Genomic DNA, 27,958 nt, shown 5'->3' on the forward strand with positions numbered 1-27,958 from the left:
TCAACACACATACAGTTTCATTTCAATTCAATTGTAGTTTCAGTTGATAATATAATACGTGATACGTGAGACACTGTCAGTTTAAATACACTGTAATTTCATTTCAACATAAGTACAATTTCACTTCAATTGAATTACAGTATCAGTTGATAATATATAAAATAATATGTGAGGCAGAATCGATTTAGATACACTGTGGTATCAGTTGATAATTAATACACTAAATATGCACGCTCCGTTAATTGTAATGGCACGCCGTTTTGACCGCGGTCCACGATATAGCGACTAACTCCAATTGGTTTGGATTTAGACAGGCCCATTAACCTTAAAGAAACCATATTTGGATCGGGCCACGATGCAGAATTCCACCATGTTCCGTCAACTACCGGTCCACCAGGAGCACTCGACCGGGGACTGAGAATTGGGTGAAGAGCGAAGGTCAGATAAACGTCGGGAGAAGAAATTGATAGAAGCAATTAGATCTCTAAAGAAATCGTTTTTTTTATTTTATTTTATTTTATTTGATTCTTTTTTGCGATAATCTTGTACTGGCATCGTCCGATAAAACACACCTAAGCGTCGGAACCGGAGAGTGAAATGCCATGGATGTTTCGGATGCTGACATGATGGAGGCGGAGCACACGGCGGCGCAACATTCTCCTCCACCGCAAGGGCTGCCGTCCAATTCAGACCACGAGGAGGCTGTCAGAAATTTGCTCGCAATGGCTCGCCAACTTATCGATCAAAACAAGCCTTCACAAGCCCTCCAAGCGGTACATCTTTCTCTCCTCTTCATTTTCATTTTCAATTTTCCTCTTTTTAATTCTTTTACGAATGTGTTCCTCCTGAAACTCACTCATCTGCAGTTTTTCTCTCTTTTAAATTTATTTCAAAAGAAAAACTGATATTAAGTGGAGGAGCTAGCTTACAGAGAAACCCTTTTGAGTTTGAAGCATTAATGCATAAACAAATTGATGGATTTCTTTTTGCTGTCCAATTTGCTGGAAACTAGCAAAGATAGCAACTTTCTTCACCATGAATATGAGTTTTATAGGTATAGCCTGAGCATATAGCCATTAATGTGCAATCCAACTATCACCTTAGGCTTTTAGTTGAGATAAAGCACACGCTTCAATTTGGTGGTATCAGAGCCAGACCAAAGGTTCGAATCTTAGCGTCAGTGACTACGGTCCACGTGTTGCTTGGAACCCACCGCAGAGGGGCGTGTTGCATATATAGTAATGTGCAATCCAACTATCAACTTAGGCTTTTAGTTGAGATGGAGCACATGCTTCAATTTAGCCCAATGTTTATGAGCTCTGTAGTGTAGAAAACCTAGGAAATAAGTTTTAGCTACAAGGATCACATTTGGCATACTCACCCAATAATTGATCCTTTAGGTTATAAATGATGGAAGGAAACCTTACAGTTAATTGTAATTGGTAAGGTGTTAATGGCTTCATGGTGAGGCTCTATGCAGTTTAAGTAAAGACAATTATGATTTATGGATACTAACGAAAACTCAAAACTAAAAACAACTGTATTGTTTGCAAACATTATGAAATAAAAACTGCTACCTATGTGCTTTGTATTTGTTGTCTAAATCATGATCACGGAGTGGATTGAGGAAACAATGAAGATGATCAACAAAATGATTGGAAATATAGCGAGGGACTTTCTTCATCCCGCTTTCACTGTTAGACTCTCATATGAACGATGAAATTTAGGCAGTCATCTCTCCATTGAACAGTTCCTTTTGTCATTATGACCAGACAAATTATATTCATCTCCGTGGTTGCTTACCTTAGATTTCCATCTTTTAAAAAAATTATTTTTAGGTTATAAATTCAAAAGAATCCAAGTTATCAATTACTCCGTACTAGTTTAACTTTGAGGTAACTTGCTAGAAAGACTTAATTGCATATTTTTACAAGTTTGAGTGTTAATTGGAAGGTCTATTTGACTCTTATACTGGACATTTTGATTATTTACACTGGCATTAACAAATACTCCGTAGTTTTTTTCATGAAATACAACGCATCATAAAGGTTTTGCTCTGCCTTTCTTTGTTCTCACTATAAATTATGGCTTAGCAGTGACACAAAACCTGTCTGGTTAACAGGTGGTGATGGCAATGAGAACTAGAGGCGGGGAGGAGGCTGTATGTCAAGTGCTTAGTCGTGCCCGTGAACTGTACAGTAACAAAGTGCAGGCAAGTGCAGCCGCAGATGAACTGGCTTCACTGTTTGCTGAGTGTGCAATTGCCGAGGCCATACCCCCTAGACCTGGCTCATCTGAAAGTAACAAGATGGACCGCCCTACTGAACTTGAGTTACATGGAAATTCAATATTAATGGAGACGGGTCGAAAACAAGTTATGCTGGATGCACTGTCTGATGGAAGTAGTTTCATCTGCCTACAGTGTGGGGGTCTGGTTAACTCCCACAGGAGAGAAGAACATTACTCATTGTGGTGTTTATAAAATCTGAATTAAGGTTGTGTCCCTATGTTAGTGTGAGTAATGGCATGTAGTTCTTAGTGATTGACTTTCAATACTAGTTTTTTTCTTTCTAAAAGCTATCTTAGAAGAATTGTCTGATCCATAATTGACTTTATACCTTTGTGCACCTATCTAGACTTTTTAGTTTTTACTTTTAAAATTTTTTAATTTCACGGAAAAGTCCGCATGTATACTTTGGGTGAAACTCACTTGTAACTCTAACCGGCAAATGACCATGAGAAGGTAAACCAGTTTAGGTTGTCCAGAGTTAATAAGTTTAAATCAAGAAGATTAATAGACAGTTTCCATAAACAGATGAACTTGGCTATGTTCCATGAAATGAGTCTTTTATTATATTTTCCTTTAGCACTATATGCATAACAAAGAGCCAGTAAAGAAAATAGTTGCATCTGCAGAGAACACTTCAGAACTCATTTTCTTATTTTTACTAAAACCAATACTGTGCTTACACACTCACTATACACAAATTGTTACCAAAAACAAATCAAAAGAATGAAAATAGAGGAAAAAAAGAGCCTCTTGACATTGCTGTGACCTAAGAATATCCTATTATCATACCAAAATCTATACACATCTGCCATTTCCTTCTTATCTGAAAATCTAGCAGGCATCAGTCAATCAGACATTTCAAATCCTTTTTATCTTAGATCTCATGTGCAGTTGTTTGATTACTCTGGTGGCTTTGTGAACCAACACAACATATTCACAAGATGTTTTGATGATTATCTAAGATAAAAAATTCTCGTCCCCTAAAATACGGTTCTTCCATTACAGCTGAAACAAACTCCCCCTGCTGCTTCCACCGACTACAACGCAACCTGCAGATTACCAAACCCACCATCATCATAGGCTTTTCGAGAAGTGAATGTGATAAAAGGCTTAAAAGTTTTTATCTTTTACCTTCTCTTATTTCGGAGCACTTCCTTTACCATGTATCGGGAGAACAGAGGTCAAATTGGGAATGTACATTCCTCACACTCTAGCTAATGACCATTTCTAGCTGAGATATTAGGTAGGGAATGTCCATAAGGCTTTGTCCGCATGATTGTTTCATCGCTGTGTCTGATCCATTCAGAGAGTCTCCAAGGCTTCTGCCATTTCCATTTAAACTGTAATAGCCACTGGTGATGACTTCTCTTCCACCTCCAAAGCTTCCCGCCTTGCCCTACAATCGCTAATTTCTTCATCGATAACTGTCCCATTGCCATTGGCACCATCTGCTATTCCAAAAGTATAGCGTTAAGGACCACAAAAAAGGTGCCACAAGAAAAAAGGACAGCCAAGGACCTTGTGGTCCAGTGACACCAAGTTGCTTTCCCATATGGGAGGCTGTGGGTTCGAGCCTCAGTGGAGGCGATATTGACTCTTTGTGCTTCAGTAGGGTGAGAAAGTAGTTATGAACAGATACTACATTGTAACAGAGTCAGTAGTACTCAAAAAAATAAAAAAGGACACAAAATATGCCATAAAAAGTGTAAGATCGATCAACCTTCCGGGCTTGATCTACAAAGGCCGCTGATTCTCTGATCGAAGCATTAGCAATCCCGGGTGTGTATTTGAGCTGTTTCTGTGCAGGCACGGGTATTGGAGACAAGGGACTGCTCATTTCATTGGCTAAGTGCTTGTTCGAGTTCCCCTGCTATATCAGCGACATTATAATTAAATTAAACAGAAAGACTAAAGATTTCCGTCAAATACAACAAAGAGAGCATATAAAATCCTACCGAAGCTGAAGTTGCCAACGCAATCGCAACAGTTTGGTCTCTCATCTTCAGCTCCTTCTCGATGTCCTTTCTTCGAATTTCGCTCTCTTGTAATACATTGATAAGCTCTTTCATCTGCTCTTTCAGCTCCTTCGTTTCGAGTTCCTTCTCCCAAAGTTGGCACCTTGCATCCGCTAGAGAGTTGAACATATATTGAAGCAAGTTTTTTGCGTCGCCCATCGAGCGTAGTTGGTTCCAACGCCCACGGTTGCTGAAGCCACGCTCTCGCTCTTCTGCTTCCGAGAGCTGTGAGGCCATTGCAACTAGAGAGTTCGACGAAATGCTTAGCATGTTCTCGAGAGAAGCCATCCTTGCCATTCTGGCATTTGGAGACATCGAAGATGCTCTGAACATAAGCAATAAAATAGTTTAAAGATATAGATTTACGTAAGGAATCTCGGATAAAAGTCAAATCTTTTATAATCTCCGCACCTAGAGAAACCATTTTTTCCTCTTGGAGGGCTAAGCCCTTTCAAGGCAAATTCATCAACTTGTCTCAAAACAGCTAGTTCCTCAGCCAATGCAGCTCTCCTGAGAACGAGCCAAAGCAAATAAAAATGGGTAAACCCGAACAACAATAATAAAAAAGAAAATAACTTTATATCATCGAAGTTAATTTAGGTTACTTACACTTGGCTCTGCTTCTCATACTCGTAACGAACTTCATGAACATTGACCATTAGTTCAAGCTCATTGTCAAGCCAACGCTGTAAGGACTTCTCATTGCTCTGAGTGCAAACCATAGTAGTATAATACTCAGAAGACGTAGATTTGAACATAAAAAATAATAATAGAGAAAAAGTAGATATTGTGTTACCTGTCCATTTGCTACATTTCCATTGTTACTCACTGTATTATCCCAAAAAAAAAAAAAAAAGATAAAAAAGATAAAAGGAAACATAAGCAACAAGAAGAAAGCAATGAATGAAAAGGAATAAATTACGGAGTATTTTGTCACTGGTAAAAGGAATTAATGTAAAACTCAAAGGAAGGCAAACCTGAGTTTTCCCGAGCTGAAGATTTTCGTGCTTCAAGCAATTCTTTCAGCCTCTTGGTAGCCATTGCAGCCTCCTCTGTCTTTCTTTGAAGAACCTGAAATACATTTGTTTAGACATGAAATAAATGATACCATTCAGGAATTTAGTTACCAAGAGTTCCTGTCATTTGTATGCTATGTAAAGGTCAAAACTTTCATGCTACACAATATCTTCATGATTGAATGTAATAATATATGATGAGATCAATTACACTGTTCCACAAATAAATGTTAATAAATTACGCTGTTCTGATTTTCGCCAAAGAGATCAATTGTCTCCTTATATCAGATTTACTGTCCAGAGTTTCTAATCATATGAACTAATAAAAGTGCATAGATACAAAGGGAAGGAAATTATCACCATCTTCTGGCGTTGATTCAGAGCTTGCAGTTTATGCCTCTCATATTCATTCCTTCTTCCCTCCTTCCTTAGCTGCACACATTATGGATCAAGTACACATTACAAATTAGTAAACCCATAAAATCAAATGTCGCAAGTAGAAGGATGATGTAAAAAGCACACATATCCTACCTGCAACAATTCCTTTTCTCGAGATGCCTTCCATTGACGGAATTGTTCAGCTTCTTGTTTAATCTTGTGTTGCAATTGGACCTAGGACAGCAGAATATAAGAAGTGTCATATTCATTTACTCGAGAGATTTCTCATTGGATAGGAAAAACTAAATTGCAATCCCACCTTCTGTGACTTGATGGATTGTATTTCATCCTGTAATTTCTTTGCTGCTTCATCGCTCTTTTGTTTCTGCTTTAAAAGTTGAACCTGGCTCTCTTGTTTCTTCTTAAGGTCTTGTATCTGGAATAAACATAATACAAACATTCTTTCAGTCAAGAGAAAATGCAAAAATCTAATCTTTATCTTAGTTACCAGTAATCTACTACATGCCCTTTAAAGATAATGGTAATCTACCTGTGATTCAAGAGCTTTAAGTTTCTGGGAATGGATATCTTGCAACTTCTGTGCTTGTCCATCAGAATTAGCAGAAAGGTTTTCAACTTCAGCTAACAAGCGATCTCTATCTTGCTGTGTTAACAAGAAAGATGAAATCAGTCCCACAAACCACGGAAAAATGTATGTATATATGTGTATAGTTTCAGTACAACCTGCACAGCACGTTTCTCCTCTTCAAGTTCCAGTATCTTCTTTCCAAAATGGTGTTTAAGAGCTGTTGTGTCAAACCCTCCATAAAGCTTCATCTCAGACTTTAAAGTTCGCAAACAAAGATACATACATTATATCAGCATATGCAATAAATAGATTCAGTAAGCACTGATGATGAACACAAATGCAATTAGAAATTCAAATTTCAAAGATACCTCTTTTTGTTCCAACTGTCTATTCAACTCATTTAATTCTTTGCCCAGAGAATCTTGCAGAAGAGTGTGTTCCCACTCTTTTGCTGCTTCTTCATCCATGTCTCCAAGATCGCCTGCTAGAGTTTCTAAAAACAGATTAATGAATAGCTAACGGAATCTGGATTGAAAAATTGAAATAATTTTCGGTTTTATCATACCATTCTCAGTCATTGGATAATCAGATGACTCCATACTTAGCAAACCCCTTTTAAGCCCTTCACTTTTTACTGGAAAGGTACCACGAACCTAAAAATAAAGATCGGTGCTTTAGAATGGGGCCATGGCAATAACTCCTAGTTTCTTAAAACTCGATTCATGGACACACAATGATTCGGGACATACTTTAGTGTCTATACCACATGGTTGAGTGGGAGCACATTTGCTCCGGTACTCGTGTAATTCTCTAATTAGCTCTTCATTAGTAGTTTCGAGCCAAGCAATCTTATCTTTAAGCGCCTGCACAAGCATTTATAAATTAAGACCTTTCCCCAAGTTAAACGTTCAGTATGAATGCTACACATACGAGCATACTTAAACATTATGGTATAAACAAATTTATGTACCTGAATTTCACCAGACGAAGCAGGTCCTCCTCGGGCACAAAGTTCTGCCTGTAAATACTCTAGCTGTTGGCGCATTTTCAACATCTCATTGGATACTGGATCTCTGTTAACCTGGATAACAAGTGAAAACAAAAAGAAGCTATTTACAGAACTGAATCAAGAAAAGCATACTGGAATCCAGCATTCATTACCCTTTCTGTAACTTTATAAGAGCATGAAGCAGAGCTAAACTAAAAATGGGTAATTGGCTTAAAAACTTACAACTGGCTTGTTCTGGATATTCCGAGCTCGATTTGCATACTTCAAAGTGTTGAGAGTTTCTTCAGCATTTATATCAGCTGGGCTAATGCATGCTGTAAAAGAGACACGCATTGAAAATTTATTCGTAAAGTAAAAACAAAAAAACAAAAAATGCACTGGAAATACCTATCATGACCGTTTTACTGTTTCCACCGAGTGAATCCTGCCAATTCCCAAAAAGCTTTGATTAGGAAATATTAATCTATAAAGAATTTCAAGCAAGTTTGAGATTAAATTTTAAAACATTGCTCATTTTTGCTTTTCTAGTGATGATTAAATGATAAATGTGTTCTAAGTATGAGGTCTGTGTTACCAGAGAACAACTCTACAAAATATAATAGGTAAGAAGCCAAACTGAACAGAAAAAAGCCTAATAGAGAACAGAAGAAAAATCACGGAGAAGATAATGTTTACATGGCATTCAGTATTTGTTGAGGATATAAAATATTTGTCAGTCCTACAATATCTTAGCTTGAGACACGAAAAGTGACAGATCAATTAAGTTACTATCTTGAATGCACAAATTATCTATCTAGTTCAACAACTATGCATTATAATAACTATAGGACCTAATAAAAATTACTCCATAATACTTGCAAACCTGCAATAAAAAAGTTTAACCAAAAGACCATGTCAAACCTGCAATAACCTAGTGAGTTTACTATCCCGATATGGAACATGAACACCTTCTCTCCGCTTTTTCTCATCCCCAAGTGCGCTGATAACATTTCCAAGGGCAAGAAGTCCCTTGTTAATGTGAACTCCTGTTAACAAATATCGTCTCAATAATTTTGCAACGACCAAATCAAATAGAGAGATAATTATATAGGGAAAAGTTTCCCCAACCTTCTTTAAAACGGAGACCGTCAGATCCTGTTCTTTTGGCACGTTCTGATCCAGCAAGGTCCACCAAATGCAACTTGGCACAAAGATATTCTTCAGTCATGCAGTCATTATTATTTGCATCATTGGAAACTATTGGGTTCAGCTTTTGCATTTGCTCCATTGTAATGGTAAAAATGGCATGAGAGCGACTGTAAAGGGAAAGAAATAAGAAACGGTCAACAATGTGACTATTGAAATTGATATTAGTTTAAAGAAATACTAGATCGAAGACATCTTTCTTAGAAAACTGATAGCAAAATATGGAAATGATAAGCAAGAAGCAAATATGACATCGGTAAAGCCGGGAGTACAGCAGACCCAGCATCCGAAATGTTCATGTTGAGCATATAGCCATTAATGTGCAATCCAACTATCAGCTTAGGCTTTTAGTTGAGATGGAGCACATGCTTCAATTTGGTATCAGAGCCAGACCAAAGGCGTGTTGCTTGGAACCCACCGCACACGTGAGGGGGCGTGTTGAGCATATAGCCATTAATGTGCAATCCAACTATCAGCTTAAGCTTTTAGCTGAGATGGAGCACATGCTTCAATTGTTCAGACATTTATATTGTAATAAGATTCCTATGGAACTAAAAAAAATCAACTGAAAGAGTTCTTGTAGCAAATGCAATAAAGGCTTTCAAGTAACTAATTCATTTAATTAACTAAGGTAACAAATTAACTAACCTTGACTGATTGTTCATGTTTGTACTGCCTGTTGCCCTGCATAGTGATCCTTGCTCCAAGCAATCAGCCATTTCTTTCAAAGTCGTGACACTGCATTCAGTGGACCCTGCTAAAGTAATAACACCATTCGATGTTTCACGAATTTGTATTGGTGGCTTCCCAGGGATGGTTACCTTGCCAACATGTCCATTTGCAATCTCCGCTTTATTAAAAGAACTGGGGTCCAGCAAATCTCGTACTTCTTCTTTATGTATCTGCACACAAGAAATGTCTGCCGGTGAATAAACTATGAAGAATATCACCAATCTGAGACACGATTGTTGCATATTCTGGTTTGAGATCACCTTAATGTTTTGTGTACATAGGTTTGAACCTATAACTTTAATTCGCATAATATAATGCTAAACAAGAAGCTTTACTGTTCATGACAAATACAAAGGAAAGGGAAAAGTGTAAACAACCTCAATGAAGGATACATGCAGTTGGAATTCCGTTTGGTGCTTCAAAGTTTCAATTTTTCTGAATAAAGAATTCATTACTTGGGGAATAAGTCCCGTTTGGTATCCGTCTTTGAAACTGGTACCCATGGTGTATGTCTTCCCTGAACCCGTCTGTGTTATGCTTAAATGTCAATTTGCAAGATAACAAAATACAAAGGAAAGACAAGTGATCTTCAGTACGGTAAAGTTATACCTGACCATAGGCTAGAACAGTTGCATTATAGCCTTGGAACAAGCCATCAACAAGAGGAGCAACACATTCTTCATACATGGAAGATGAAGGAGAGCCAGTGCTCCCGTAAACATGATCAAAAGTAAAGGAATGTGAGCCAATTACCACCTGCACCAAAACCAGAATCAGTACAACAATCCAAAGAAAATAATAGTTTATAGTAATGTTATAGTCAATCAACTTAAACTATCAAGACGTTCATCGAGCTATAAATGTCTCAAAGGAAAACTCTTAATTACAAAATTCAGATTTTCATTAAGCTTTCACACGAGTTCCAACTACCTTTCAGGCAGCTCAACAAAGCATCCTACTTGGCAAACTTATGCATAACTTGAAAATGCCATAAAGTCTGTGTTCACACACATTAGTTGGTTCCAGAAAGTACTTATATTTGCACTCACCAAGCAAAAATAGAGAGAAACATATAGAGTACTACTGGCAAATACACTCTTTTAGTGAAAAAGAGTAATGCAAGTGAAAAACCGAGTTAACTATTGATAGTGGCACAAAAGGATACCCACCAGGAGCACTTGCTCATTTTAAGGACAATAAAAGGACTTAGCACTATAAGCAACCTGGAAAATGTTCTCTTCAATCTTCATATTAAGAGAATCAGGCATATTTAAGAAGTGAAAGAAGTTGCACAAGTATTAGGATTCCAGTTTTCTTAAGGCATTCAGAATCATAAATCAGGTGTGCAATTCAGAATGCATGACATTAGCAGAGAAGCCTGATGCAGATCTAAATTGGAGAAACAATTAATAGGCAGCAAATATGCCAACTAGGCCACTTGGTAAAAGTCAGAACATTCTCAAAACTCTATTTTCTTGCTTCCATTTAGAGACAAACTCAGACCCAAGCAATCAAAAATTAAAGCCATATATGCATCTTTAGAGGACTACTCCATTGATTATATCTGATATGTTAAGCCTCTCCCAGGGAGGCATATCACAATACTCATATTCATATGTTAAGAAATTAATTAACTAAACTCCATTTGTAAATTTCTTTACTTTTATCAAATGTGCTGCTAGAGAATAACATAAAGTTAGTGAAAATTTTCAGATCATTTAAGCACAGCCCCCAGACCCAGAAATGCAGAAGTTGCAAACTTGTAAGCAAAAAAGGTAGAATCTTTGAGAGCTTTAGCAGCATGATAAGATCTAGATCTCCAGGAAACCATGAATGGTGAAAGGATAGATGAAGAAAAAGCATCCTGAACAACACCCAGGGGGGGATTCAGCCCAAAATGCAAGACACAGAAACACATTATGGGCAGAGAGAGCACCTGAGGCTTCCCAGGGACCAGTGTAACACAATCTTTACAACCCTGAAGTTTCTCATCTCCAATGAGTGGCCTAATATGAACTGCCACTTTGACACAGCAATCCTCCCCAGAATTAGCAGCATCCATAGAAAACTATCCCCAAACACTTGCCAAGAGGCCCAAAAAACAAAAGAGCCAAAAAGGGAAAAAATGTGTGATTGGGGTTGGAAAAAACAGTTAGCCAAGAAGTTTTTCACAGAAGTGGCCTGAAGAGCAAGGCTAGGGACCAGAAAGTGATGCTGCAACTGCACCAAGAGAGATAGAGAGAGAGAAGCCAATAGAGAAGACTGATGTGTGATGACAGAAAGAAAGAGGAAATCGAGAGAGAGAGAGAGAAGAATGGGTAGTTAAGGGAATAGACCAAATGCCTGGATCGATTGTGTAATAAAGAAGAGTCTGTGTGTGGGTTTTCTATATATGCGAATGCGAATGCGAGTGGGTGGCTGTACGATTCCCTCCTCAACATTAACAACTGGAGACTGGAGTGTAGGGGTAAGAACAAAGCCAGCCCAGACTTTCCGTCAGAACAAAAAGAAAGCTTGCCACTCTGCTAAGATATCTTTCTCTACATTTTGTTTTAATTTCACCCTCATTCATTAACTATAGATGTTCAAGAATATGCATTTTAGATAGATTTTATTACTATTTAGGATGCCGTCTATAAACCTTAACTATTTTAGAAACAGTAATTAAGTTATCAAACTCAAATAACCTCAAATAAGTCATTGAACTCGAAAAAAATGAGCAATTATCATTTTAATAGGTTAACTTTAGGGTGTTGCTGACTGGATTGTCAAATATTTATTTTATTATTATTATTATTATCTACTTGGATACTATTATATTTTAATTTTAAAATAATTATAATCAAAATAACATTGTCTTATCGAGATTTGATTGATTTATTTATTATTATTTTTTCACTAGATCTTCTATTTACAAAATAATAATAAATTAGATCTGACAATGTAAAACTATTTTGATTATAATTACTTCAAAATATATTACTATATATACACACACACACACACACACACACACACACACACACACACACACACACACACACACATATATATATATATATATATATATATATATATATATATATATATATATATATAAGTGGATTATAATAAATAAATAATGTAAATAAAATAAACATTTAGCAATCCAGTCAGCAAAAACCTGAAGTTAACATGTTAAAAATGTTAATTACTCTTTTTTATTTCGGATTCAATGGCTTATTTAGAGATTATTTGAGTTTGATCGCTTAATTATTTTTTCCAAATAGTTCAGTAGTTTATTTGTACTTTATTTCTAAATTATTCAAAACTAGTGAGAGATGATCACGCTTATGTCTACGTACAAAGCAAACAACATATCCTTAGTGAGAGGTATAAAGAAAGCCAGATACGCAATTGATCTTTAACTGATCATCCTCCTCGTGTTCCCATCTCCTAGCTCATCTTACTTTATTGAGGCACTAAATGAATTCCAGTATTGTTTTCTTAGTATCATAAATTAACTAAATCTGTAAATATTCATAAGTTAAAAGTTCACTTTATTATGAATCAAATAATAAACAAATTGAGATACATATAATGTTAGAGAATGTTGTAACAAATTTTGTACTACTCCATTTTTTATTAACTTATTAATTTACTTCTTCCGAGGTAGTAAAGAGTCTTCTTTCATTAGATGCGACTAGAGTTATTTCACGTAAAATCAAAATGTAATCTTAAGCGTCTTCCGGGCCTTGTGAAGCAGCCCTCCTGTATACGATACATTGAAATTTGTATTATAATAATTATTATTATTATTAATGTATGACTCCATTAAAAAAAAAAAAAAAAAATGATGAGAAAAACCATCAACTACTACCTGAAATTAAAGTATGCACTATGTAAATCTCATACTTGTATAATAATTTGCAAACCACATAAGAAAAGTAAATCACACTATGAAAATTATTGTTCTTGTAATAGCTTGCAAACCACACAAGTAATAAACTGCACTGAAAGACCCCGACCTGTTATTGTGCAATAATCTTCAAACTACATATGAGAGATAAACTGCATTAAAAAGACTGTATGACAGACTCAATTAATAGAATGTTAAAAAGAATCAAATTCATAACTTCTAATACAAAAATTATCTTTCACTTACTCACCGCTCAATCAAAGCCACTCCATAATTTACCTACAAAAAAAAAATGTAGTGTCTGGAAAATGTGATTGGCATGTTTGTAACGGCTATACTAATTTCCCATCAGAAAGCAGTAGTTGTTATTGTACGAGTCTGTGTCGTTATTGTATTGACATGTTTGCCCTTTTACTCTTTCCATTTGTCTATCTCCTTTTGGTTATCTCTACTCAACTCTTTACATTAATTGTATTGTATACACAATGTATCACTTCTACTATAATGTAATCCACCCAAAAATTAAAAAAAAAAAAAATTAAGGAAAATAATAAATATTTTTTTAAAAAAGTAAAATAAAGCGTAGAGTATGAATCATATTGTATGATAATTGTAGAATAGAAAAGAGTTCCTATACGACACCGACCACGTGATACGGAATCGTACATCATCCCTGTATATATAATGTTTTCTATATATAACTCCTTTTAAAAAAATAATATTACAGATTAAGGGTGTGTTTGGTTCATGTGTTTGCTGTTAGGAATGAGAATCAAAGTCATTATTATTATTTGGTTGACAGGTTTCTAGAGCACTATTATGAGATATGATTATCACCTTAATTAGAAAATCCATTCCCTAATAAAATAATAGTTTCATTCCATTATTGGTAATTTGATTTTTAAGTTTGGATTAGTGCTTATAGTTTTTTTTTTTTTTTTTTTGTTCTTCCGAACATGTGGGAGGATGTAAATCACGGTGACTCAATGGTTCAGTAGTCAAGACAAAATGCCGGTGTGCACAAGGAGTCTACCCACTTTGGACATAATTCTCACACTGCCACCGCCGAGGTTTGAACCTTAGTCTCTTCTTCCAAATACTGTCCACTAAACTATTGAGCTAAGCCCGTGTTTTTTTTTTTTTTGTTCATATTGATGCTTTGGATGTCTTTATATTAGAATAAATTGTCTTGATTTTTTGTTCTTATATTTTTAAAACATTTGTTTCCATTATAGGATCATACATAACCAAACAGTAATATTGGTAATCATTTTAATTCTACCCTACTACCAAACATGCAAAATACTTTCACCAATACCCATTACAATTACCAAATATTTGATTACCATTCCGATTCCGATTCCAATTCTCATGTGTGAATCAAACACACTCTAAATTTATTATTTTTATATCGAATAAAATATTATTATTTTATTCTTGTTAATTAGACTATCTTTATTACATTATTTAAAGGAATTAGTCGATTTCAATATAAAATAGTTTCATATGAAAAAAATAGTGAAATCAAGTGAAAATAAACTAATATTGAACTGTTCCAAAGGCTTCCATTGGATTAGATTTTTAAGGTAAGATTAGTGCAGTGGCACAATTATATTACTAAAATACAGAAGATGAAATACAAAATTGTTAGGATGTTACCTTGTTCTGACAACAACTGCTCTCCATCCTTAATTTAATAATATTAATTAATTCCAATAAGCTATTGAGTATTGATAACTGAGTATATGATTTGGATGGATTGGCTACCGGCATGGTTTGTTAATTACAGTATTTAAGTCTCTATTTATGCCAAAATGCCAATTAATGTCCATCGCCCATCGGTCAATTATATGTAAGTTGAAAATTCGTTAGCTACTTTAATGATCACTACTAATCTGTTGAACATATAATCAGTAATGTGCAATCAAACTATCAGTATAGACTTTTAGTTAAGATGGAGCACATGTTTTAATTTGGTATTAAAGCCATGTCAAAAGTTATGGATTCGAATCTCCGCGTACTTGGATGGAGCACATGCTTCAATTTACTATACAGTTTTTCTTTCTTTCTTTTTAGCATGTATTTGAAATACGGAGTATTTTAAAAAAAGAATAAGGTTCAAATTGGCCACTGAACGTAACCTGAAAATGCAATTAGGCCACTGAACGAACAAAAAGTGCAATTAGGCCACTGAACACTCAAAAAATGTGCAATTAGGCCACTGAACTCTCCAAACGTATGCAATTTCACCGGATAGCAGGTTACCTGCTTACGTGGCACTTGAGTTGGCATTTTAAATAATTTTTAAATAATTTTTAATAATTAATTTTAATAATACATTTTATAAAAAATTGAAAAAATATTAAATAAAAAATAAAATAAAGTCATTTTTATTTTTTTAAATAAAAATTTATTATTAAAATTTATTAAAAATGATTTAAAATTTATTAAAAATGCCAACTCAGCTGCCACGTAAGCAGATAACCTGCTAAAATTGAGGGTAACCTGCTATCAAGTGAAATTGCACATTTTTAGAGTGTTCAGTGACCTAATTGCACTTTTTTTTTTCGTTCAGTGACCTAATTGCATTTTCAGGTTACGTTCAGTGGCCAATTTGAACCTTATTCCTTTAAAAAAAAAAATCAAAAATCCTCTTAATATCAATTGTCATGTTACTTCATCGTCATCATATTAAATTATTTTATATAAACTAATAAATGACTAACTGATGAATTGTTTATCATATTAAATTATTTTATATAAACTAATAAATGACTAATTGATGAATTGTTTATCATTAGGCTCAAAGTTGTAGTTATAGTAAATGTATAAATAGACATTTAATTTAGATTAATTATGTTCGTAACGGATAGGATCTTAAGGGTGACAAAACATTTTCTCATAAGTTGTAAGGTAATGCTCTGGGTGTGATAGGTTCAATTGAGATGGTGCTGGTAATAAAATTATTCTAGTTTTATTCTAAGTGGTAAGTTTTATAAATTATGTTTATGGATATTATTGAACTTTCCTAGTAGTGTGGAGCGTAGACTACTCGGGAGGTACAACATATCTTTGAGTTGATGACTGGACCCGGCCCGTTTTGTTAATAGGCATTGAATAAACCACCAACTATATGTATACTTGGGAGGTGGGGAAAAGCGTTCAATAAGAGTGACAATAATGTACATGACTAAAATACTGATTATTCATCATCTTAGACTGGATTTGATCACTTAAGATCAGAGGAGTCATCATCAATATAATATACTAGCACACATAGTAGAAAAAATTTCGTCTTTTTGGTGATTGTCATTATTTCTTTCTCATAACAATGCACATGCTTTTGTAATTACTACAAATCTAAAGTCATATTAGTGTATCTTAATTGCACACATAATTAAAAAATAAAATATTACCCGTATTATTAGTCCGTTCATCTATATTTTCTCAACTTGTTGAAGCACAAAGAGTCAATACCGCATCCACTGAGACTCGATCTCATGACCTCTCATATGGGAGAGTCACTACATGTCATCTTGGCTCATATATAGTCATTTAAGTGTGTTTCCATTCTTCACATGAAAAGTTTTAGTGTACATATATAAAGGGATTTATATTGGACTGACCCCAATAAATCAGTAACAGTAATTAGCATCCGAAGAGTTTATTTATTAAATGTGATTCAACAACAGTTCAACTTCAAATTAATCGAAATTTAGTAATGCATAACTATTGGTCGGGACAGGTATCATATATATATAATTGTCTTGGAGAAAGACAAGTCCAGCTCTTATTATCCAGCGTCGAAGTCATAGACATCAATTCAAGACAGGTTTCTTTCACATACACATGCCAAAATGGTTTAATTTTCTGGTGGTTTAATTTGGAGTTTAGCCAAAGTTGTGAAGTTTTTTAGGGGTTGAGACCTCTAAGAATCAAAATGCCCGTGAAGAGAGAGGGAATGAAGAAGGCTCATGGCCTGGAGAGTCACACTCGTACAGTACAATCAAGTTAGGTTTATTTGGACTATTATTAATTAGATTTTAAAACATTTTAAATAAATTTGACTCACAATATCTTGACTCGGTCAAATCAACCAACACCAACACAAATCTCAGCACCAATAGTTATAACTGATTTCTTTATGTTTGTGTAATAGTTAAATGCACAGTAACAATAAAATGTTAAATTTATTCTTTTAAGACTCTGTCTGACGTGTAACAACTTACCTAACAAAAATTAAAAAATAATTATATTTGTTTAACTTGCTAATTATGTGTAAGGATTGTAAAAGGATTTTTATTTTTTAATTTTTTTGATGAAGATAAGAAGTGTCCCACAAAATTAGACATGGCTAGTTGGTGGTCTCCTACCTCACATGGCGGTTTTTAGTGTTACATAATCTGGTGGAACCCATAATATACCCATGCTCAAGACTCAACACTCCGCTAGGCTCCTAATGGGTCCCTTGGTTTCACACAATTTGTGACACTTCTTCATCTACTACGGAATCTATATAACTACTAACCGAGTGAATTTTGTGTTTTTGAGTGACGAGGAAAACACACAACTACTGACAAGAGTTTTTTGTATTTTGGGTGACAAGGAAAACAACACTCCTTACTATGTAATAATTTGTAAATCACACATTAGAAGTAAACCGCACTAGTAAGATCCTATGTAGCATATATAACAGTGTTGCAAAAATCGCGCCTAAGCGGTCGGTCACCTAGACGCTCTAGGCGCCCTAGACGGTCACCAGGCGCCTAGCGATTTTTTCAACCTTGATATATAATTAATTAAGATAGTATTGACAAAAATCAAACTCGTGAGTCATGACTTTTTGGTAGAAAATATATAATTTACCAATTTGATCACCCTTTTAGGACGAGCAGAGTTTGTCTATGATGGGTCCTAGATAAACGAAGATTAAAGTTTAACATAACATATAACATCCGATCTATTTTGTTGGTGTTTTTAATGAGAACTGAATATATATAAATTGATATGTAGTACTATATACATGTATACATTCGATCTGCTTAATTGTCAGCGATTGGGTCTTTTTGGTATCATATTCATGTGGAAATGAATCAATGTTCACAAGGTTAGTAATAAATGTTCATAAAATAATATTTACAATATATATATATATATATATATATATATATATATATATATATATATATATTATTTCTCTTAACAAAAAATAAATATAGATTAAAGCGTTTAATTTTTAGCATATATAATATAACATATCCATTTCTAAGTAGCGACTCTCTAGTGCACCTAACAAAATTCATTCCGTCACATATGATATGACAAACATAAATACTTAATTTACATCAATCCACAACAAAACACTAGTCTAAACATACATTTTACTTGTATAGAATTCACCACATATAAAAATATGACAAGTTTGTTGTTGTAAAAAGAGATGTCTAAATCAGCTTGATGGGCGTGAGTGACCGTGCACTCTGTCCCTTAAGAGAGATCGGGAGTTCAAACCTCCTCTCGTATGGACAAACCAATCTGACCAGTACTTTTTCTCTTAATTGGACCGACCCGGTACAAACGAGGATTAATCGTATAGGTCTGATAAAAAAAAAATTAACCTCAGCACAAGCGGTCTGTCGAATTTCTTTATTCCCATGCATTCTCATGGTAAAGCTGAGGTAGAATGGAAGTGAAGCAAACAAAGTGGCAACGACATTCCCTCCCACCACCATAAGAGAAGTGAGCTAGAATCCTTCAATCTCCGACATCTTCATCCACAAGTAAAAGAGAGCTATGTTAGAAAGCTGACACAAAACCCAAAAAGAAAAAAAAAATCTTAAAATCTTTCATTTTCTTGACCTAACTCCATGACCGTTAGCTTCGACACTAACCTAGTACCTAAACCACAAGCACCCATGTTCTCATACTAAAATGTCTAAATCCTTCTTCCCATTTTGGTGTTCTCATAATTGGAAACCAACCAACTACACTTTAACCAACTTTAACAGCGATTAATTAACAGTTAATACAACGAGTTAAGACCATCCTCGTGGTTAAATTAATGCTGTCTTCCTTCCTTGTACCACTTTTGGGTCATTAACCACGTGTACCTCGTCCCAAACTTACCTACCAAAAATGTTTTTTTCTTTTTTAATAAATAATATTAGGTTTTGGTGAGTTATGTCTGTCAGATTTGTTCAGTTCTCTGTTCTCTAGCTTGCTTCTTACTGGCGAGGCTAGCTATTTATTTCCAGGGCACAGTAAATTTCTCTTTTCTTTTTATAGAATAGCATAATTATTTAACAATAATGTACGTGTAGATGAGAAAACTGATGTACGGAGTATATAATAAGAGCATCCTCAATGGAAAAATTCCGATCCAATGATGAGGTTCTTCCATTTTCCAAGTGTATTTTGGATTTAAAACATAATAATAATAATAATAATAATAATAATAATAATAAATAAATAAATAATGACACTTTTTCTCCTGAGTTATATACTTCTAGCATTTTTTTCCCCCTGAATTATTCAAATAACTGTTTTTCCTCCTGAAATATTACCAACAAATTATTACCATAATTTGGTTCAAAGCAAACAGACACTATATATAGCAACCAAACCAAAATATTCCAATTACAATTTAGAATCGAAACCCGATATTTAGAGTTTATTAAAATCGCGAACCAAAACGGCCGGTTCATGTTCCGAACTGAAAACTAAAATACATTTGTTGTTGAATTTAGACTATTTTAAAATAAAGTCGGTTCAAAATCGTGAACCTGATCTGGAACCGCCGATTCACGCCTTCACGGTTCAAGATCCAGTTTTTTTTTTTTTTTTTTTTTGATTCATAATTTTAATAAATTGAAATCCAAATATTGGGTTCTAGATCTGAATCATAACCGAAAACTTTTAATTCAATTGCTATAGTGTCCAGTTCAGTTCGAACCAAACCGTGGTCATCCCTACATATATATTCGCAATAATTTGTTGGAGAAGTAAAATAAACAAAATGTTTATTTTAATGGTAGAAATGTCAATTTAATATATCAGGAGGAAAACTACCACTTTTAGAATAATTAAGGGGACTAATGTGCTTACATAAATAATTTAAGGGAAAAAGTGCTATAAGTATATAACTCAAGCAGAAAAAATGTCATTTTCCCATAAATAAATAAATAATAATAGAAATTAAAATCAAAATACACTAGAATTAATTGATCTTTTCAACTATATATTAAAAATGGATCACATACTTACCTATCATTCATAGACCGGGACCAAAAATAATTTTCCCTAATATTAATGCTAGTCAAGGTAAGTTGTTGGGTAGCTGCATGCCCAGGTCATCAACTACTACTATAGCTACGTTTCGTTCTTGTATAATTGTAGCAATAACGAAAGCATTAAGATGTACACTACTTTTAAAACTACGACCAAGTTTAATAGTTGTAGTTTTTGCTTAGTTTTTATCAGTTCAAATAGAAATGAAAAAAGACCAGGGAAGAGGGAAAAAAAAAAAAAAAAAAACTAACAAAAACTTAAAAAATATAGTTAAAATAATAAAAATAGAGTTAATACCCAAAATCGTCATCGACTATAGTGGTTTTTCTCAATTTCGTCCTAAATGACTTTGGTGACCTAATATCGTTCCAGACTTTTGTGTTTTGCTCAATTTAGTCCTAGACTTTTGTGTTTTTGCTCAATTTAGTCTCTCATTTGTTATTCTGTCCATTTGGTGTTAAATAAATAGACAATTCAGTAATTTTAATATTGGCATCTATTTACTCATAGACATGTGAACTGCGAAATCCTTTTTTTTTTACGAATTAATCTCAGAATTACTCTTAAAACTGTGAATATAAAATTTGATTTGTAGGTCTAGGAGTAATTCTGGGTGTAATTCGTACAAGAAAGAGGAATTTCGCACTTTACAAGTTGAAAGTAAAGAGAGATCAATATTGACGTTACTGAATTGTCCCTTTATTTAACACAAATTTGACGGAATAACAAATGGAGGACTAAATTGAGCGAAACACAAAAGTCTGGGACGATATTAGGTCACCAAAGTCGTTTAGGACGAAATTGAGAAAAACTACTATAGTCGAGGACGATTTTGGGTATTAACTCAATAAAAATAAAACACGGAATTATGTGTTTAGTATGACATGTGCAATGCACGTGTCTGGCTGGACGTATGAGTGCAGAGTGTAATTTGTGAGTATTTATTTTCATTGAGTGGAGTCCACGAAAAATTATAGTTGCAGTAATAAAAATAAAGATAAAACCTCCCATTGTATAAAGTCCAATCCAATTATTTTTTTTAGAGTTACTGGCTCTATTACATTGTAGTATCTGTTCATATACTTTCTCAACCTACTGAAACACAAAGAACCAATAACGCCTCCACTGAGGCTTGAACTCATAATCTTCCAATTATTTAATTCTGCAAAATTCATGAAAAAAAACATCTAATGGGATACTCTAATAATGTTAACGTTATATTTTCAAAAAAAAAAATAATAATAATAATAATAATGTTAACAGGGTTATCTGACAACCGTAACTCTAAAATAAATTACGCAAAAGGTGAAAAAGACGATTGGTTCCATCGGCATATGCGTCTAACCTAATGATGATGGGATCAGCTTTTGAGGGTATATGGTGATTACTTTTTTTACAGAATTTTTTTTTTGGGAGAGTTTTAACTATTTAATATTAATTCGGAAATCTAAATTGAGTTTAGAGTTAATACCTAAAATAGTCACTCGACTATGTCGTAATTACCAATTTGGTCCTCGACTATTATTCTTATCCAATTAAGTTTTTAACTATATAATTTTTACCTAATTTAGTCATTTGTCAATTTGACTGTTTGTTGACTGTCAAAAGTGAAAATAAAGTTGTAATTTTACAAGTTTTCTCCTTCCTCCGCATTTAGCAGCGCTAAACCATGTAGCAATAAGCTCCGGTTGGGTTCTAAACCTGTCAGTATCGAAGTAGTGGTTGTGCATCGGATAGCCCATGAATTTGATTTTCAACGATTTTTTGACGATCGAAATCTGATCGGAGTGTATTGCTGCATGGTTTGGTGCTGCTAAATGGAGAGGAAGGAGAAATCTTGTAAAATTATAATTTTATCCCGACTTTTAACAGTCAACAAAGAGTCAAATTAATACAGAGGACTAAATTGGGTAAGAATTGTATAGTTGGGGACTAAATTGGGTAAGAATTGTATAGTTGAGGACTTAATTGAGTAAAAGTTACATAGTTGAGGACTTAATTGGGTAAAAATGATAATTGAGGACCAAATTGGTAATTATGGCATAGTCGATGGATCATTTTAGGTATTAACTATTGAGTTTATGGTAAATAATTTTTATGAATTAGCTCTTTTACCCCCTAAAAAGTTATTTAAAAAAAAAAAAAAAAGTTACCTCTCATTTTAAAACGTTTGTGAAGAGCGAATTTTAAAAATTCATTTTTAAATACCTTTATGAATATTATGTGTGTATATATGTACCATAACATTTTGATTTTTTTTTTAAAGTATCAATTCAAAGTACTCTCATAGTCGCATAAATATGTAAAGTCTAAAATCTCATTGCTATCTAATGTCATAACATGATATTTATCATACCTGGAGGCAACTGCCAACTCGTCTAATTTGATAATCACAAGGTTTCAAATTCGACTTTTTGTTAGTGTTGTCCATTTTAGCATTTTTTGTTTGAAGCAGTCAACTATGGGTCACAAGACGGGTTTAATCTAGAATGCATCATTGGTTAATTAATTATGAATATATTATAATAATGTACATGGTATTTATCCATTTCTATTAACTTAATTAATTATAAAAAATTTTTACAGTACCAATAATTATACATGTATAATCTTATATAAAATTTCTAATTGCATCGAGTATTTATTGATATAAGTGTTAATAATATATTACTAATGCAATTAAAAGTAATATATATAATTGTATCCGATATTATTAACATTGATATATTTATTATGCAGTCATCTAACCTCGTTCAAAATATATACCAATACAAAAAGTGTAAGGAGCAATAAGGATAGAAATTCTAGGGTTCTAAAGTATAATCATATTGTTTTATATTGTATTGCCAAGTCGAAGGATCTATCCTCCTTTGCATAATGTCTTTTTACCATTTAATTTTCAACTTTCTAGTTGTCACATAGAAAGAAAGAGAGATGTTTACAGCTTTTGGGCATGTTAATGCAAGCCAACCTAACCACTGTCATTAGATCATGAGGACAAACCCACATGATTAATTATTATGATCCAAAATTATAACTTTTCATTTTTTTTGAGTTACGAAGAAAACTCGTAATCACTATTTGAGTGTGTGAATTAATTAAACCCTGCTCATATATAATAGCGCAGCTTATAAATCATTATTGAAAAATTATGTGCTATGAACGTGCCACTATTTAATCTTTGCTGGCAAATGACCATAAGAAGGTAAACTAATTTAGCTAGGTTGACCATAGTTGACTGACTCAAATCAAAAAGACCAATATATTACTCCTATTAAAAATCGAACTTCTAACCTTGTGATTAATTACCAATAAACAGTCTGACGAACATTTGTTAAAAAAAAAAAAAAAAAAAAAAAAAAAAAAAAGTGTTAGTGTGGCCATGTATACTTTATTCTAAACCTCAAACTCCTCCATCTTTTTTCCACTTTGTGCTTTCAACCCATGTGGAAACTTTGCATCACATGCAAGGTCTCCCCTCTGATCACTTCCCCTCCACCATTTTTATTCCAACCATTTCTTAGCTTCTTTTTTACATATCTTTCTGCCACTTTCATTTGATCATTCCCACAAGCAAACTCTTTCTTCTTATTTCCATTTTTTTCTTTTATATTTTTGTCTTTGTATAGTCCAAATCACATCGAAACGACACTTATGTGCATCATAAAATGAACAGTTGTTGTTACGTTAACGTTATAGCATTAAGTATTAATAATAGGTATTATTAGATTATATAATGATGGATTTGACACATAAGAGCAAAGTTAAGCTCCTTCCTAATTAGTGATGAATGTCACATGTGACATGGCCGGAGCCCAATAAAGTCTCCCCCTCCTCAATTTCTCAACCTTCACAACTGGCGTCACGCGATAATAAACGAACATTGTCACGTTCTTTATTTAATTTCGTGAATATGCTAAATTATTGTAACTTTTATATATATGTTTCGTTAGATTATATATAGAGTTAATCACCATTTTAGTCCCTCAATTGTTTTTCAACTGTCAATGTAATCCATAATTTTCAATTTATTTAAAATTTCTTCGTCAATTAAACCCTTTCAGTTAAGGACCGCGAAAAGCGTAATGTTTGGTTCAAATTGTTGGCAATATAATGCAAAAACTAACCTCTTTTAATTTCCTTGTCATTGAGATGTTACGTTGGAGACAAATTCAAAGATTTTATACCTTAGCAAAATGATTTGAACCAAAAAGCACTTCATTCATGCAGTGTATCTCTCTAAGATAGGGCATGGATTAGATATAAATGAAAGCAGCATGTATCATCATTAGCCAGTATAATCATAATTAAAAGTAGGCTGAATATTAATAGATTTGGTTAAGGTCCAATGGCATGGTTATGTGTAAGTCAGTGCAATCCATTCAAGATTAACACAATGAAACCATGGGATTATGGGCTCATTTAATAGAAAAATGATAACAATAATCAATTCTGTCATGATTGATAGTCACAGTGCGAGAATTACACTTAATATAGTGAATTTTTTGTGAACACCATACATTACTTCTCTTATTTAATAATCGACTGAATCCATAAATTTATCCATCAATTATTTTATCAGGTCGGAATGTGGGTGTATTAGAGCGAGAGAATTACACATTTTATATAAGCAATAATAAATATTGGAAATTTGCAATGCAATCATGACCATTCAATTCTGGCCCTCCTGCACTCCTCAAACCACTCATTCAGTCTCACTGTGGTTCCATTATTTTTTGTCTTCAATAACCCCACTTTCTTGTTGGATCATATTTGCCATCCCTTCTTTTTTTTTTTTACAGCTTTTGACCCTTTTTTGTTGCATGAAAATGTTGCAGACAATACATTTTGTTGTGGTTTGGGCATGCTTTAAGTTTTGGCATTAATAGTATGGTATAGCTCTTGGCCATTAGGTCATTCTTGGATAAGATATGCTTTAATTTGTGAGTGGAGTATGTGATACTCCTTTTGTATAAAAGGTATTTGTCCGTCAATTAAGACTGTTATTATTAGTGTTATGTATAGCTTCGAAGGGTATAAATATTGCGCTATTATGTTATTTGACAATTATAATTATTCTATCAAATAGAAAGAAAAACATGTAACATGTGTCATGAATCATCAAATTTATTAACTATATATTTGACATTTATAATTGTCATATTGGACAGAAAAACATATAATATGTGTCACCACTCATCAAATTAATTGACTATTAATGGTTAATATGATACTCACATTATTTAAATAAAAAAAATACACTATAGGTAAAATGTGATTCTTTAATATTGGGGTATAAATTGAACTGGCCCAATCAAAAGAAACAGAAGCCTAGTTAGGCCTATGAGACATGGAAATAACGTTGTTGCTTTGACTTGGATAATATTTGAAGCATGTCCAAATGACCAAGTCAGGATGGGCCAATGGGCACGGTTGGACGCCCAAGATTTATTGGATCAGCAGAATCCGAGCACAACCATATCTTTTTCGCATTAATATTTACCTCTTACAAGATAAGACTAATTCAATTAAATGTCATCGGTCCTGATGGGGATATTAGATATGAACTGAGGCCTGAGGACTTATTGGGTTAACGTTGTTGGGCAGGACAGATCCAATGGGGGTGATCGGGGGCACGACGGGGACATCCGGGGGATGGCCGGCGTCGGTGCCAGAGGGGGGCGCCGGCGGGGGGCTGGCACCAGCCGGCAACGGCGCGCCCGATGCGCGAGCGTAGCGCCCCCTGTGCGAGGCCACGGGGGAGGCCGCCGGCTAGCCTCTGCGTGGCTGGGCGCGAGTCTAGTGCCCCCCATCGCGTGGGGCACGGTGGCATGCGGTCACTGGCACCAAGGGCGGTTCTGCCCAAAGTACATGGGGTGCGCAGGAGAGAAGGTGGGGTGTCGGAGAACGTGCGGACTACCGTGTGACAAACGAGGGAGTGGCGTCTGAGTACGTGGGACACGTGGACGGCCGAAGGAGGAGGGGGCCCGCTATAAATAGGGGTCCTGGGTCTCTAGCAAAGGGGAAGGAAAATCACGGTAGTCATTCTAATCCAGTGGTCTTGACTCCAAGCTCTCAACTATCCTACTCAAGTTCGATTCTCGCTAATAGCATAGTTAACTATAGTCCATCTTCTGGGCCTCACTTTGTATTTGGGCCGCCATTCTGGGCCTGTACCTCGAACTTTGTACGCATTGTTTTGAGCCTAGCGCCCCGGGTAATAAAGTGACTCTTTTCCTACCCCCGTTTTGTATATCTATACCCGGTTTATGGTGGACCCGATCCCAATAAAACCATCATGTCCCATTCAAGAAGAGTTTTAATCACAATTTTTTTAAAGATTTAATTAGAGCACAGAGACTCGTAATACATGATATATGTAAATATGGTCTAGCTGGTGTATCCAAATGGCCTTGCTTAGGAGAGTTAGAGGTGTCAACGAGCTAAGTCCAAATAGTCAGGGTCAGAAACTCACCTTAATTTAAACAAATTGAAACTCAAATTTAATCAAACTTTTTTTTTTTTAGTTCGCGCTTGACTTGATTCAAATTCGAGCTATATAAATTCAACTATACTCAAATAAACTTGAATCAAACACCAAAATACTCGTGTTCAACTCAATTCATTATTCAAACTCAACTTAACTATAAGTTAATCAAATTCTAACATTCGTGCAGAGCATAAGATAATTAAAGATTGCACAACTCATCAGTATCTTCATTCTTCATCTTTACTCTTCCACATGCTGTCTTCAAATTTTCATTATTTTTTTTTTATTTTTGCTGCCATATGTCAATAATTCAAGGATTTAATAATGGCCACACAAACACGTCAGAAGAAATTCTTTGTTTATGCAGTTGGACTTCACGTTATATATGCTCTGATGATATGATAGCAATTCTGAGAATTAAGAATATGCCCATTTCACGCCTACAAGCATGCCTTCCCTTCAACTTATTATATTCACCCAAATCCCAATCCAGTTACTTAAAGAATTTGGATGGAATGAGATTCCATAAATATTAAATTATAAAATCATTCTTAAATTCTCAAAAACCATTATCACTTATACACATTGGCCTTAAAAAAAAAAAAAAAAAAAAAAAAAAACTATAGGGATAAGCTAGTTGAGTTGCCGGTCGGCCGGCCAGAACGGCTCGATATTGATATTGATAATGGTGAGAGAATTCGTCTCTGATGCCTTCAAGGAGTTACCTCACAAGAGAGTGAAACTCCCACACGAGTATACTGTAGTTACTAGGATTAATTCTGTGTTTTTGAGTGTAATTTTTTACCCAAAAATTAACTAAGCTATTCGTGAGTGAAAAATGAAGTGCTTCTAGTGAGATGGGTGGGTGCAAATCCTTGACCTTTAAGACACTGATGGGGTCATTAAGGAAATCAAATAAGCATCATTTTCTTAATCTTTTTGCTGAAATAATTGAAGGGGAAAAAACCAAGAAAGACAAAAAGAGCACAACAAACTGATCTGAAGCTGACATATATAGGATTAGGTACTGTTTCCCGAAAGAAACTGGCAACTTCCAACACAGTTTTGC

General features: G+C 34.4%; 2 protein-coding genes across 6 annotated transcripts; one reads left to right on the forward strand and one right to left on the reverse strand.

The window, feature by feature from the left end:
* Nucleotides 1-381: 381 nt before the first annotated feature.
* On the forward strand, nt 382-2,651 carry LOC109149142. 2 transcript variants are annotated; one of them, XM_019296798.1, is made up of 3 exons: nt 399-438; nt 550-773; nt 2,123-2,651. In XM_019296798.1, the coding sequence occupies exons 2-3, from the start codon at nt 603-605 to the stop codon at nt 2,480-2,482; spliced, it is 531 nt and encodes a 176-aa protein (XP_019152343.1). In that variant the 5' UTR covers nt 399-438; nt 550-602; the 3' UTR covers nt 2,483-2,651. The 2 variants fall into 2 exon arrangements, with proteins under 2 accessions (XP_019152342.1, XP_019152343.1); XM_019296797.1 differs by having other exon boundaries at nt 382-773.
* A 270-nt stretch (nt 2,652-2,921) lies between these two features.
* Nucleotides 2,922-11,689, reverse strand: LOC109149784 (kinesin-like protein KIN-4A). 4 transcript variants are annotated; one of them, XM_019297771.1, is made up of 25 exons: nt 11,151-11,689; nt 9,824-9,970; nt 9,592-9,741; nt 9,131-9,384; nt 8,405-8,592; nt 8,198-8,322; nt 7,685-7,721; nt 7,520-7,611; nt 7,259-7,369; nt 7,038-7,151; nt 6,854-6,941; nt 6,657-6,769; nt 6,444-6,542; nt 6,250-6,363; nt 6,019-6,135; nt 5,853-5,933; nt 5,682-5,753; nt 5,283-5,376; nt 5,102-5,133; nt 4,915-5,012; nt 4,717-4,815; nt 4,246-4,630; nt 4,011-4,160; nt 3,422-3,738; nt 2,922-3,339 (listed from the first exon to the last, which is right to left on the reverse strand). In XM_019297771.1, exons 1-24 carry the CDS (start codon nt 11,274-11,276, stop codon nt 3,505-3,507), a joined length of 3,120 nt encoding a protein of 1,039 aa, XP_019153316.1. In that variant the 5' UTR covers nt 11,277-11,689; the 3' UTR covers nt 2,922-3,339; nt 3,422-3,504. The 4 variants fall into 4 exon arrangements, with proteins under 4 accessions (XP_019153316.1, XP_019153315.1, XP_019153313.1 ...); XM_019297770.1 differs by having other exon boundaries at nt 6,657-6,772; XM_019297768.1 differs by having other exon boundaries at nt 6,657-6,781.
* Between the last annotated feature and the right edge of the window lie 16,269 nt (nt 11,690-27,958).

This window comes from Ipomoea nil, unplaced genomic scaffold (assembly GCF_001879475.1).
Source record: "Ipomoea nil cultivar Tokyo-kokei standard unplaced genomic scaffold, Asagao_1.1 scaffold2159, whole genome shotgun sequence".
Taxonomy (NCBI): Eukaryota; Viridiplantae; Streptophyta; class Magnoliopsida; order Solanales; family Convolvulaceae; genus Ipomoea; species Ipomoea nil.

Bases quoted from the DNA above. Each gene is read 5' to 3' on its own strand.
- LOC109149142 (XM_019296797.1), top strand. From the start codon at position 603: ATGGATGTTTCGGATGCTGACATGATGGAGGCGGAGCACACGGCGGCG. The intron at 774-2,122 runs GTACATCTTTCT...TCTGGTTAACAG, and splicing joins CTTCACAAGCCCTCCAAGCG to GTGGTGATGGCAATGAGAAC.
- LOC109149784 (XM_019297768.1), bottom strand. From the start codon at position 11,276: ATGGATGCTGCTAATTCTGGGGAGGATTGCTGTGTCAAAGTGGCAGTT. The intron at 4,816-4,914 runs GTAAGTAACCTA...GCTCGTTCTCAG, and splicing joins TATGAGAAGCAGAGCCAAGT to GAGAGCTGCATTGGCTGAGG. The intron at 4,631-4,716 runs GTGCGGAGATTA...GCTTATGTTCAG, and splicing joins GGAAAAAATGGTTTCTCTAG to AGCATCTTCGATGTCTCCAA.